Source organism: Aulonocara sp. 'chitande type north' Nkhata Bay, linkage group LG19, assembly GCF_057382095.1.
Source record: "Aulonocara sp. 'chitande type north' Nkhata Bay isolate Kocher_YH1m ecotype deep benthic linkage group LG19, A_spYH_male_GT1.1, whole genome shotgun sequence".
In the NCBI taxonomy this organism is placed as follows: domain Eukaryota; kingdom Metazoa; phylum Chordata; class Actinopteri; order Cichliformes; family Cichlidae; genus Aulonocara; species Aulonocara sp. 'chitande type north' Nkhata Bay.
Genome location: NC_141362.1, coordinates 32,213,638 through 32,227,842, shown reverse-complemented (window position 1 = coordinate 32,227,842; position 14,205 = coordinate 32,213,638). Strand labels below are relative to the sequence as shown.

The 14,205-nt window shown below is 43.3% G+C and overlaps 1 protein-coding gene across 3 annotated transcripts in view; it reads right to left on the bottom strand.

The window, feature by feature from the left end:
- Positions 1 to 4,039: 4,039 nt before the first annotated feature.
- akt1 (AKT serine/threonine kinase 1) overlaps positions 4,040 to 14,205 on the bottom strand; it is a 32,476-nt gene continuing 22,310 nt past the window's right edge. For all 3 annotated transcript variants that reach the window (XM_086274563.1, XM_086274562.1, XM_086274564.1), the window contains exons 5-14: positions 13,805 to 13,931; positions 13,131 to 13,262; positions 12,924 to 12,989; positions 12,425 to 12,493; positions 12,158 to 12,283; positions 10,652 to 10,780; positions 7,457 to 7,671; positions 7,236 to 7,323; positions 6,933 to 7,035; positions 4,040 to 5,922 (exon numbers count right to left, since the gene is read on the bottom strand). In XM_086274563.1, the coding sequence (XP_086130689.1) occupies positions 5,843 to 5,922; positions 6,933 to 7,035; positions 7,236 to 7,323; positions 7,457 to 7,671; positions 10,652 to 10,780; positions 12,158 to 12,283; positions 12,425 to 12,493; positions 12,924 to 12,989; positions 13,131 to 13,262; positions 13,805 to 13,931 (1,135 nt within the window). In that variant the 3' untranslated portion in view covers positions 4,040 to 5,842. The remainder of the gene's footprint in view (positions 5,923 to 6,932; positions 7,036 to 7,235; positions 7,324 to 7,456; positions 7,672 to 10,651; positions 10,781 to 12,157; positions 12,284 to 12,424; positions 12,494 to 12,923; positions 12,990 to 13,130; positions 13,263 to 13,804; positions 13,932 to 14,205) is intronic.

Here is a 14,205-nt window from a genome sequence, read left to right as displayed (position 1 = left end):
CCGGTTTCCGAGGGCTTTCCCTCTAAACAGAAAACACCCAGCTCTGTTACGATTAAAACCTGCTCTTTCACCAATTCACCACTTTCTTCCACAGACGCCATGAGTCAGCACTGAGACAAATCTCTGAGAAGCATATACTTTCACGGTGACATCACTGGATGGAAACTGAAACTGGATAGAGTAAAAAGTGTGAATTTCCCATGAACCAGACAGTAACTGTGGTTCTTTTTCTGTGCAGCTGGTGTTACACTTTTTCTGCTTTTGCATATCTCACGTTAGGTCAGCACTTTAATATTGTTTATCTGTCTATACAGCTTAGAGAACTTTAGACAAATCTATGTGGGAATGTGCATTTCACCCACATTTACCTCATCACCACCACACTTTGTCATGTGTGTTGGGGAAATGCACTTGGAATCAGGTAAGGGACTTTTTTGTCAGGTGAGCTCCACAATGGTTCAGACCTCGCAGTCAGTGTGTGGCGCTGTGCATTGCAGCTGGCCAAAAGACAGACTGTGAGCCCTGGCTGTCAACATCTGCTCCAGAGACTGTACCATCTGCCCGAGGCCCCGGGGGGAGCATCTCTCCTCGTCTCAGACCAGCTGTGGAGCTCCAGACGTGGACCTGAGCAGTCTTGCAGAGGTGGAGAACACGGCCAAGACACAGTCAGAGGCGCTGAGTGCTGGAACATTTGTCACACACACTTAGCCATGTTTTATCTGTGGGGTGTGATCACAGTGAGGTTTAGACAAACAAAACTCCTGCATCAGTTCTTTCTTTCACTATGTAGTGGCAGATTACCACTACATACCAGTTTATTTTAAAGCTTTTGTTACTTCTTATTTGTAAATCTACACAGCAGTATGTCAGTAATTCAGATCATCTCCAGCTGAATCAGTATTTTTGTTTCAAAAACGTAATGTATTTACAGCTCTGTGTAAAAGTCTTCAGACACGCATATCTTTCTTTCTTTGGAAAATGGGAAATATATGCAGCAATTTCTTCAAAAGTGCAAACTCATTGAAATAAAGTATGAGGCAAAAACAGAGTTTTACGACTCTAACGAGATTTGAAAGTCAGTATTTGTTACGACCACATTTATTCTTCAGCACAACCTGAACTCTCTTAGATAAGCGTTCTTCTCGTTAGTCTTCAGAAATAGTTCTCCAGGCTTCTTGAAGGGCATTCAAAGCTCTTCTTTGGATGTTGGCTGCCTTTTGTTCTGTTCCCACACTGCTCCATTAAGGAAGAGAAGCAGAGTGTAAAGGTTCAAGTATGCCGAATTGGACAAGAACTGAAATAAAAATCAGTGACATGAAGCCTTTTTGAATGATGAATCCAAATGTTACATTTTGTGGTGCAAATCACAATAAGGAGAATTTCAAGAAAAAGATATAACAGTGTGAGTGTCTGTAAAAACAGTAAAAACACACTGGAGAGAAAAACACACAGTGAAACATTACCAGCCATGGATTGGCCTCCTCAGAGCACAGACCTCAACATTAAGAATGACTTCTTGTCAGCAACCCTTCCACAGTGGATGGATCAACTGAAGGGCTAGATGGATCTGTCATGTCCTGTTAATACTGTTCATCATCTGTAGATATATTTTTTAGGCTTGCCACTTCTTCCTTTATTCTCTACTTGTCCAGTTTCCTCAAAATACAGCGGCTTGCAAAAGTATTGGGCCCCCTTGAACTTTTCCACATTTTGTCACATTACAGCCACAAACATGAATCAGTTTTATTGGACTTCCAGGTGAAAGACCAACACAAAGTGGTGCACACGTGAGAAGTGGAACGAAAATCAGACATGATTCCAAACATTTTATACAAATAAATAACTGCAAAGTGGGGTGTGTGTATTTATTCAGCCCCCTGAGTCAATGCTTTGTAGAACCAGCTTTTGCTGCAGTTCCAGCTGCCAGTCTTTTAGGGTCTGTCTCTACCAGCTTTGCACATCTACAGCCTGAAATCTTTGCACATTCTTCTTTGCAAAACAGCTCCAGCTCAGTCAGATTAGATGGGCAGCGTTTGTGAACAGCAGTTTTCAGATCTTGCCACAGATTCTCGATTGGATTTAGACACCAGACAGGTCAGGGATAAAGTTACTGAGACATTTAAAGCAGGCTTAGGCTACAAAAAGGTTTCCCAAGCCTTGAACATCCCACGGAGCACTGTTCAAGCCATCATTCAGAAATGGAAGGAGTACAGCACAACTGTAAACCTACCAAGACAAGGCCGTCCACCTAAACTCACAGGCCGAACAAGGAGAGCGCTGATCAGAAATGCAGCCAAGAGGCCCATGGTGACTCTGGACGAGCTGCAGAGATCTACAGCTCAGGTGGGGGAATCTGTCCATAGGACAACTATTAGTGGTGCACTGCACAAAGTTGGCCTTTATGGAAGAGTGGCAAGAAGAAAGCCATTGTTAACAGAAAACCATAAGAAGTCCTGTTTGCAGTTTGCCACAAGCCATGTGGGGGACACAGCAAACATGTGGGGGACACAGCAAACATGTGGGGGACACAGCAAACATGTGGAAGAAGCTGCTCTGGTCAGATGAGACCAACATGCAAAACACTATGTGTGAAAAGTAACACTGCACATCACTCTGAACCATCCCCACTGTCAGATATGGTGGTGGCAGCATCATGCTCTGGGGGGGCTTCTCTTCAGCAGGGACAGGGAAGCTGGTCAGAGTTGATGGGAAGATGGATGGAGCCAAATACAGGGCAGTCTTGGAAGAAAACTTCTTGGAGTCTGCAAAAGACTTGAGACTGGGGCGGAGCTTCAGCTTCCAGCAGGACAACGACCCTAAACAAAGCCAGGGCAACAATGGGATGGTTTAAAACCAAACATATCCATGTGTTAGAACGGCCCAGTCAAAGTCCAGATCTAAATCCAATCGAGTATCTGTGGCAAGATGTGAAAACTGCTGTTCACAAACGCTGCCCATCTAATCTGAGCTTTCACCTGGAATTCCAATAAAACTGATTCATGTTTGTGGCTGTAATGTGACAAAATGTGGAAAAGTTCAAGGGGGCCCAATACTTTTGCAAGCCGCTGTATTTTAAGAACACACTGCACACCATGCCCAAATATGCCAAGTTCTCTTTGGAAATTACCTTCTTGGTACACAAATACAATTTTATGCCTGTCAAACTGTGCTATCTTGGGTCTTTGATAAATTGCCTGTTATGTCTAAACAGAGCACTGGTCCATCTTTTTATTTTTTGCTTTTTTTAAGCTTGAATGATTCATAGGTGAGTGTTAAATAACTAAACTGAATTGAAAATGAGCAAAAAGGCAGCCAGAAAAACTTTGAAAGACTTTCAGAAAGTCCAGAGAATTATTGCTCAGGACTGCTTTAAAAATTAAGACAGTGTGGCTCTTTGAAAGGAGAAATGTAAACAAAGGGTGGCTCAAGACGTTTGCAGATAAGTCGGATTATGACTTTAAAGAGTCAAACTATAGTTTAACCCTGTAAAGCCTGAACCATGAAATAATAATCCCAGAAAATTCAAATCTTTCAAAACTGTGTTTATTGAGCACGTAAAAAAGAGAAATTGATTTTGATATTCTTTTTACCATTTTTGCGACATTTGGTATTTGTGCAATTTATCATTTTAAAAATATATTGTGGGATTTATTCAGATTTTTCAAGAGAAAAAAAATAATGCAAACATCTCAAAAACCCATGTATAAAACATGATACACTTGGTGTTAATGATACAGGAAAGTTATCATTTATATGGACTTTCAGAATTTGCTAGTTAATTTTTTGAAGAAGAAGAAAAAAACCACAGTAACTGCAACCAAGATCTGCTTGAAATAAGAAAAATCTGAACCCCAAACAAGTATTAGAGTTGGGAAGGTGTCCAACTTTATTTTTTCCACTAAGCAACAAAAATAAATATTGCCAACGCAACACAGTACTATTTATCTGGTCTAATAATACTGTATAGTCATCTCGCTGGGTTCTGAGCTTTTTAACTGTCTTTGCCTGAAATCCCTTTCAAAATAAAAGTCCACAAAGCTATTGTTAAGACCTTTTATTTCATCAATTTGAAAGAGACAAGTAAAAACAGTGTACAAAGTTTATATTATTGTTTACTAAAGCTGGTGTCCTCAGTCTCAGGAATACAGGAGGGCAGGTACAAAAAAAGAAAAAGAAAAAAAATTTGAAATTAAAAGTACAAAATGAATTTCCCTATTTTCAGAAGGTGACAGCAAAGGGCGCGTGCATAGGAAAAAGTAAGATTCAAAAACCGAACAAAAGGTCTGCAAACGATTGAAGAGAAAACATAAAAACCATTACATTCAATAATGTATTATGCACTTTGAAGGAAAAAAAAAAAAAAAGATTATCTGTCATCTTAAATATACTGAGGTGCTTTCGGAAACTGAGCATGCTTTTAAAAGAAGCCTGAGCCTTCTTTAAAAAGGAAGAAAAACAAAAACCAGACAAGCAAATCTGGTTTTATTTGCATTCACAAACATTTGAATCCATATTATAAAAAGAAGCAAATTTATTCTTTTCCGACCTTAAAGTACAAGTAAGAGTCCAAACGTAATCATTTGGGGGCAGAAAAAGTGCATGTCATTGGCACAGTACAACTTATTATAATCAATGCTGGTCTCATAAATAACTCAGAAGCTTGTGAAGGGATATAAGACCCCGAAAGGGGCGAATCAAAGATGACGGATCCCCTGAAGCCCTGTTTGTTTGCAAAGTATTCCTAAAAGACGTGTATTATGTTAAAGTGACCTCACTGAGGCTGCAGCGAATGCACTGGGTGGGGAAAACACCCAGTAGTGTACTGTACATGAAGGAAAAACCCAGAGGAGAGGATCAGAGACTCTGAGGAGGGTCGAAGCCAAGCGACCCTCACCAGAGGGAAACCAGGTGATGTTTGTGGCACAGCGTGGAGATAAAAAGGCATCAGGAACTATAAGCACTTACTTCAGGAGGAGGCTGCAGAGGCTATTTATTACCCTGAACAGGTAACCGGGGGTCTCCTCAATGACTCTGGTGTGCAAACAGCTACCAAAATAAGAAGAAAAAAAAAGGATTCACTGCAGGCCAGTTTGTGCCTTAATGATTAATCGCGCTGCATTCTTTGCACATTTGCCTTTCCTCGCATCAGACTGCTTTTCACAATCCGTTCACCAGACTTACCATGATGTGGCGTGACAGTACAACACACTGACAAGAGTTGGTTTTTCAGCAGTAGGAAAGTGTTAAAGATCTTTTCCACATGATGGCATTTCAGTCTTAGGAGAATTAGCCATGTGTTACACACAAGTATGCAAGGATATTAACTTTATTTAATATGGTACATTCACTTATGAAGCAAAAAAAAAGTCTGAATGGACTAAAACATGGATTGATCACCCACTCAAACAATACTCTCTTCCCACATGATGTATTTGGTCCACAGTATGCCCATTTTCTAACTGACATGGTTATGGTGACATCAAATTGTGTTTAAAAAAAAAAAAAAAAAAAAAATCTGATTTACAGCAGTAGCGCAAGTTGTGCATAGCTACATCTCCCCATTCATTACGGTGTATGGTTTCCTGCTCAGTATAGTAATAAACAACCAGGAAATGAACAGTAGTGTTATCTCCGTGGTCAGTCTTCAAAGGCCACACAGGTATGTCGTCTCGGATTTCCTTCTTCCTGGAAAAAGTAATTTGGAGATGGCGACTGTTGCATCCAAAGACAGCTTCTGCAGACGATTGTTGGGAGGACGAGGGTTTGGGCCCCCGGTCTTCTGAGAGTGCAGTCAGGTGGGGAGAAGCGAGATGGTCGGACCGGAGGAATGGTTGAAAGTCGTTTAGGCCGTCCCACTGGCAGAGTAGGAGAATTGGGGAAAGTGGGGTCTCCGTTCACTGTCAAAGGACTCCATGCTGTCATCTGTGAATGAAGGGAGAAATAAATGGTCACTTTTTTTCAGGAGAAAATATATATACATGAAAGCTTACCAACTAGTACTTTCAATATCTAACAATACAATACATCCATTTTTTTTAAATAACTGCCTGTCCATGTCAGGGTAATGGAGGCGTGTAAATTATACCAGCTCTGAGAAACATTTTCTACAGATATTCAAACGTCATTTTTTAGTAAGGACAGCAGAATGGACCAGTGGTTAGCTGTTGTCTCACAGCGAGAAGGTCCTGGATTTAAATCCACCAACAGGCTGGGCCCTCTCTGTGTGGAGTTTGCATGGGCCCTCTCGTGCAAAAACACGCATGGGTTGAATAATTCTAGGGTCCATAGGTATGAATAAAACTGACAGCGAGTCAACCTATCCAGAGTATACCACACCTTTTGTCCTATGGCACTATATGGTATATGCACATTTCTCACCTTCATTTCTTGTTTATGTTTCAATAAATAAAATGTATGCATTTCATTTTTCCAGTATCATAGCTAGGAACCCATAATCACTCCATTGCCATCAATATACTAGCTGTCAGAAGTGCATCTGAGAATTTCATGAGGCACAACGCTGTGTTTTAATGGCCCCGACTCTCCAGGAGAGGGCAGGCTGCTCTCAAGGGAGCTAGTTATGCCTGCAGGAAGGTTTCTGCACTCACATTTATGAGCCCTCCTCCACTAAATGAAGCATTAGCACATGGATAGAGTACAAGACTCTAGGGAAAAACCTCTGTGGGTGAATGACTTCCAACTCTTCAAAAAAAAAAAATACAAGTATAACCTTTTTAAACAGGTGAAGGAACCAGATATCTGCTTTCATCTTTATCAATTTAAAAGTCATAATTGGTACCAAAGTCAAACGAGGTGGTCAGGCTCAAATGCAAGGTCACACAATTGCACAGTAAATGAACAGATTTGATTTAATCATATTTCACAGTAGAAAACTCTGTATGGGTGCCCAGAGTGTGCGTGTTTAACGCTACCTTGTCCCGGTGGCGTAATCGTGATGGTTTGTGCTGTGAACTCCTCATCGAAATATCTCGTGTCCGTCTCCGATGTAACTTGGGGCTTAAATGGTGGGACCAGCTGTTGTGGAGGAGAAGACACACAAAAGAATCAGTACATTAGAGCCTTCAATCAGTTTGGTACCATTTGCCAGTCTGATGACAATCCATGTCATGCCTAAATGGGTGGCGTCACTTTATTGACTTTCGAGATAGCAATAGCTGACCAAGTTTGGTGTTCTTACAGAGACGACAGTCAGAGGAAGCTTTACAGAAACACACCTTCTTCTCATAAACATCTTGCCATTCAATGCTGGCAAAGAACTTGTGCTGCATGATTTCCTTGGCGTCATCAGGTCCTCCACCTAACCTGCAAACAAGTACAAACAGATCAAACCCAGACGCATGATGACAACATTAATTATGTAGATAATTCCAACCATTTTATATCATAGTAGGAACGCATATTTCCTTGCACAAACTCTAAATAGAAAGGTTGTCACCTTTGCTTTGGGTCTTTCTTCAGAAGACCAGAGAGCAGGGAGCGTGCTTCGAGGCCGAGGGTCCGGGGGAAGCGGATGTCTTCCATGAGGATTTGCTCAAATAGCTTCTCGTGGTCTTGGTTGTAGAAAGGCAGTCTGCCACACATCATCTCGTACATCACCACACCCAGACCCCACCAGTCCACAGCACGGCCATAGTCATTGTCTTCCAACACCTGTGTTGGGGAGAAAGGTGAGCAAGATTTTATTTCATTTTTCGGATGTTCGAGTCATTTTAACTTCCTGTCGCAGATTTATGATGTGCTATTATCTTAGAAGTAGTCCTTACACAACTAATCAACCATAACTGGGTTAGGCATCAAAGGCTGTGAGAACTGCAGCTTTGTAAACCAAATACAATTACTGTAAGTAACTGGGCTGCCCCCGTACACCAACTCACTCCCACCCAACAAAAATCACCTGCTTTTCCCCCTGGTCTGGGCTTCTGAGGCAGCCCCAGCCAACACTGACTCACATCTCACATTAGGAGCAAGGATAGAGTTTCCCCCAGAGCCCTGCATATTTAATCACCACAGGGCCTTCCACACATACAGATCAGCAAGCAGCAGAGGTGTGGGTCGCTTATGTGTGGCACCAAACAGACAAGGGTCTTACAAACAAACCACTTCAATGAACGCAGCCAGAGTCTCAGAAAGAGAAATATTTAGTATTAGTCTTTCCATAAAGTGACTTCCTTGACAGTTCTTAATGAGACAAACTCCTCCAGTGTTGTGCTTAGTGAACAGCAAAACCTGTTGCATGACTAATGTGCTGCTGAGCGGAGTTGTTCCAAGGTCTCCGGGGACATGTACTGGATTCTACCTCACCAGGCGGATGTTGAAGGTGAAATCGAGACAAGGAGAACAGTCTGTTCTCTTAAACCTTCAGCAGTGTGATGCTAGGTAATTCCCACCCAAGAATAGAATCTTAAGTAAAAAGATGAGTGGATTAATAGAATTGGATATGGACGCAACCGTGTTGGACACAGAGGGTCCTGGAAAACAGATGGACGCATGTGTCCGTAAAAGGAACAAAACTACTTTGTATGTGCACGCGCAAGCCGAGTGCACGTGTCTGTGGGCAAACAGCCGGGTGCTGCGGTGAGCGGCGATCATCGAAGAGGACGGCTATGAGGACAGGGGCAGTAACGTGAAGCCGGTGCGGGGCTAGGATTACTGGGCCGTCTCTATTTCCAGCGCTGCTGTCGTGTGATTCACACCGTGCGACAGCTGGGCCTGCAGCTGCCCCATATATGTAGAAGAGCACCACAGCTGTGAAGCTGCCAGGAGCGCAGGAGCCAAGCTCATCCCTCATATACGTAACCAGGACTGTTTGCCTGCCTGCACCCCAGCCCCAAACTAATACTGTTACACTTCCCCAAAGGAGCAGAGATAGTGAGGAGAGAGAGGATAAAAAGCGCACACTGCTGCTGCTTTGGAGCTCTGCTCTGTATACTGCACTTTTTCTGCTCAAAGCCATTAATTTTTTAAAGTGGTGACTCCAGATCAGTGTCAGTGGCTAGATTAAATCTGTTTACATTTTTCTTTGTAGCAGTTCCCTAAAAGCCAAATCCAATAATAGTTTTCTATTACTTAATAAAAAGTGACTGAATGAGACTTTCCTACTCCTCACTGAAGAGAGAAACCGATCAGGCTTTTGCAGATCGGGTCTGTCCTCCACCCCCACCCCCTGCTCTGGGTGGAATATTCCCAGACGTTACAGCATTCCTGTGCAGCACACACAACAAGGTCATTGTTTACTGCAGAACAACCTGTAACACTGCCTGGCCCGCACTCCGCAGAGACGCTTGCCAGCGACCCCGTCGCCATGGCAACGCCCCCTGATGTCTCTCTGCTCTTGGTTGCCGAGGTTGGAGCTGTCATGGGCTATGCAACTCGGTGGTGGAGCGAAGTGGGTTAGGTTGAGCTTGGAACGGGCAGAAGTAATGTATGGAAAACGCACTTAAAGCTCAGACTTTTACCTGGTGCTGATGATTAGATGGGAGTTCCATCTGATTCGACAAGCAGCACAGGTACACGTTCCCGAGAGGCGCCCTGAAGCACTCTGTAATAGTGTCCTCACACCAGCTCTGAGTCAGCCCAGGTCAGGTGAGGCACCCCAGGCAGCATCGGGGGCTGTGGCTCCCTTGGTGCCACACAACAGCTGTAGCCAATGTGGTCTGTCTGTCTGTCTTTCTTCTCTTTTCAGAGTGCGGAAGCTCACGTTTCCTGAAACGCTGCCAGCCACTTACCCTTCCTCCTCCCCCAACCAGAAAATTCCAAATGCAGACTAAAAACAACGATACAGCAACTGTGTCAACATGGACGCCTTCTCCTGGAAAACTTTTTTTCCCCTCTTCCCCTTAATGGCAGCAGGCAAGGGGCTCATGCAAACACACGTACTTAGTGACACCAACCCACCCAACCACCACAAACATTCACAATGAATTCTCGTGTTACACAACCCACTCCAACACTTGTCATACCTGCACGCAACAAGGGTAGCCACACCCCTTGCCATATAACATGAGAGCAGGCTGCCCTACCCTGAGCACACGGCATACTCATTAACACAACCTTAACTGGAGATTAGAAAGGCATTTCAGGATAACAGCCCTTTTCTTCTACTAATGTTCAACACCACACACCATTCCTTTCTCTACAAATGTCACATGCACCACGACTAGCATTCAATCCTGGGCTCCAGCTCATCTTATTCAGTTCAATCAAATACAATCATTTTGTTTTTATTTACTTTAAAGCAAGGTAGAGAGCTCTTGGCTCAGCACATCTGAAAAATATCACCAATATACACACATATTTAAAATTAAAACAGAAACTTGAATAAAAGACCAAAGAAAACCAAGAAATGCAGATTCCTTCCTGTTCTTTCAGTTAGTGAAAGAACAGCTGGACGAGTAAATTAGTCACCAAATGTCAACCCAAGTGAACACCATTAGACGATGTGTTCACCACCATCCAACACACACCAGATTTCAAAGCTGTTTGCAGCTCTAAAGTGGCCTGACACCAAATTATTGCTTCAGCTTCCTTTAATTTGTCACTGAACTATAGAGAACTACAGAAAGTGGGCTTTTCTGCACACACTAAGGTCACTTAAAGTCACCTGCAGGCTGAACCACTGTTGTGTTTTTACCTCAGGTGCAAGGTACTCTGGAGTCCCACAGAAGGTTTTCATAGTGGCGCCATCCTTGATCCCCTCCTTACACAGGCCGAAATCTGTGATCTTTATGTGTCCGTCTTTGTCCAGCATAAGATTTTCCAGCTGAGAAAAATTACTTCTTTGGTTAAACATCCCAAAAACGTGATGTTGATATAAATTATTAAATGATCAAACATATATTTATCTATCAGAAACAAGTCTTTTACAGGAATTTGTGGAAAAATAAAACATCAACTGGTGTCTGTAATTAATTAACTGAAAACTATTTAGTCATTAAACATCTTAGGCTGGAAGTAACTGCGTGTCATCCAAATAAGGCATCTCACGTGGAAGTAAATTACCAATTGCAACATTCACGGCCTTCTTCCTCCCCACTTCTTAGTCATTTGTGCTTTGTGGTGACATGTGATGGTAACTGATGGCTTACAAGAAAGTTTTTCCAGGTCAACCACGTGTGAGGGAAAGCAAAAAAAAAAAAAATTGATCTCTACACTTTAAATGTTCTTTTCTCAGTTCGATACATAAATATTGTGAAAATGCTCATAAAAAGCGTGAATATGGAAAGGTACCTGGTGATACACATACACAGGTAAACCTGACTGAAAAACATGCACTATGCAGTGTCATGACTTGAGGTTACATGGCCTTTTAATATCAGCATGTCCTCACCCTCCCCTCGCTGTCTCTCTCCCTCAGTTAAAGTCACCTGGCAGCTGTAGCTCACACGTGGCCAGCAGCGCCCGGCCAGAGTCAGCACATCCTCCAATCCTGCTACCCTGGCATTTTCAGGAGAACCCTAGCAGGCTGGGAGCCTGGCTCATAAACCCAAGGGAGAGAGGGAGGAAAGGGAGGGGGGGAGGTAGGGAGTGCTATGCTGACCTGGCTGGTATAGTTTTATCAGCTGGAAGTATTAGGGCTTCAGAAGCCCACTGCAACTGATAACCTCCCCAAAGCCTTCTTATACTCAAACATGCCTTATCAATTTGCAGCATCCATCTCCGATGTCATCTTCCCTCGCACACTTCTCTTTAGCTTTTAAACTCAAATGCAAAACAAGAAGCAGTTGGAAATCTCAAACTTCTTCATTCTGAGAAGATGTGTGGCTTTTCCCCTCCATTAAAGAAAACAGCTAACACAAAGAATGACGTCAATCTCACACACAGAGCGGTGATATCACCCACTGAGAACTTTGTGTGTACTATAATGACTGGTTGGTGGTGATCTGTTCAAAGGGGCCGTGGTAGTTATTTCTGTCTGGCTGCAGCAATGTACAGGCCGGACTTCCATCCAGCTGCAGTGAGGTCTGGAGTTTGATCTGGGGGAGGCAGATCAATAAGGCCTGGCCACTGCTCTAGATGGAGACAGATCCTATTTATATCCTGCCACGGGGAGGGAGAAAGAAAGTGAAGGGGAGGAGGGTGGAGAAAGGGAGGCTGACTACTAGGATGATAGGAAGTGAGGACACATTTCCCCGCCTACCTTGAGATCCCGATAAACCACGTTTCTTTCAGCATGCAGGTAGTCCAAAGCAGACACTATCTCTGCGCCGTAGAACCGCGCACGCTCCTCTGAAAACACCCGGTCTCTTGAAAGATGGAAGAAAAGCTGAGGGGATGTGGGAGAGATTGACAGGGACGCAGAGGACAAATAAGAGTGTTTTTCAGTCAAGAAGGAAGTGAGAAATGAACACACTCAACATCCAAAGTATTTACAGATGCACATTTAGCGATGATTAAACTAGTTTACCTCACCACCGTTTGCATACTCCATGACAAAGCACAGGCGGTCATGTGTTTGGAAGGAGTATTTCAGTCCCTGCAGATCAAAAAACAAAAACCTCAAAGCAGAACTTCATGTTTCAAACCAAGTCAAGCGGAAGCTGGCATTTAAACAGCTAATGGTAACATGAAATATCACAATACATGTTGCGGCTTTAGCTACATTTTCGAACATTTCGAAAGAAGAGGAGGAAAACCACAGCACAGACGATGTGTTGCCTTCACCCACCACTTAGATCTAAAATTTGGTACGAGCTTATCATTACAACCCACCTCAAAGCAAGGGTTAACTGATTAAAAAAAAAAAAAACCCCACTCAACTCTAGCCTTTGTAAGCACAGCACTTCAAAACATTCCTGACAAAAACTGCCTCTTTTTTCTGAATGGATGCTTCTGGGTTAGACTGAAGAGGTCTGAGGATCTGTGCGAGTTAAAATAAGGTTTGGGTATATGGAGGAGCTCCTTACTGTCAAGAACGGATGCTTTGAATTCTGGAGGACTCTGTTCTCTGTGAGTGTGTGCGCCACTTCATCCTGGAGACAAGAAAGAAGAAAAAAAAAAAAAAGACAGCATTTGTGCAACTCTCTCAATCACTATTTAGGTATCAGGCATTGGTTTCCCCCAGACTCCCAGTGCATTTTCACCCCTTCACTTGCTCATTGGCAGCCACTCACTTTTGCTACGATCACCTCCTTCTTTAGGATCTTCATGGCATAGTAGCGTCCTGTGGCCTTCTCCTTTACCAGAATAACTTTGCCAAAAGTGCCTTTTCCCAGGAGTTTGAGGTATTCAAAGTCGTGCATAGTCTGCAAGGCAATGGGGGAGAATACAGCATCTGGTTACAAACAGGAGCATTAACGAACTCAGACTCTAAACAGGACACGCAATCCCACTGACAACAACGCTGAAGCATTTAAGCCACCATCTCACCCACAGAGCAATTTCCACTCCTCTAATGGTTTGACCTATATACGTGGTTGTGTCTCAGTTAACCTTTGACCCCCAGCTCTGGAGAGAATGTTGAAAATGGTTGTGCGGGGGACATCTAATCCAGTGACATTGGACCTTTAAGTCATGACACATGTGGGGGGAGGGGGGCATGTGTGAAACCTAGTGGGCATGCTATCTGGTGCCAAGCCACCCACAACTGATGTTGGGAAAGAAGCTGTGCAAGTACAAATAAGCTGGGGAGGGTGAAGGAGGAGTAACTGTCAAATGAGGAGGGGACAAAAAAAAAAAAAAAAGCTGTACTAACAGCGAGGAGCAATCTCACTAGTTAAGAACGAGTGAGAGACATTTGTGAGGACATAACCGAACAAAGATACATTGAGTGTAAATGAGCTAGTACCACTTTGAGTCTGGGTTTGGTCAGGTAGACCTCCATGTCCATGGGGTCTGGGGAGGAGTCCATCATCTCCTCCTCTTGTTTCTGTAGGCCTTCAGCCACTGCCTGGATGGCTTTGGTCCATTCTTCCCTGAGGTAGACACAAGCAGCAGAGATTACAGCAGTCCGTTTGCCACCAAGCAACCCCAGCAGCCCAATCATGTAATTGTCTTCTTATCAACAGGAAGGCAATTTCAAGTGTGACCTCTGCCAAGAGCCAGTGCACAGGGTGAAGGTGTATAATGATGATTAAATATGTATGTTGCTTTACGCTTCTGCATGTTAGAAAAACTAAGCTCTTAAACTACTTTGTAGCATTCTGGGCCAAATCTTAGCATGCGGATGATTCGAGCTCAAGTGCTCTG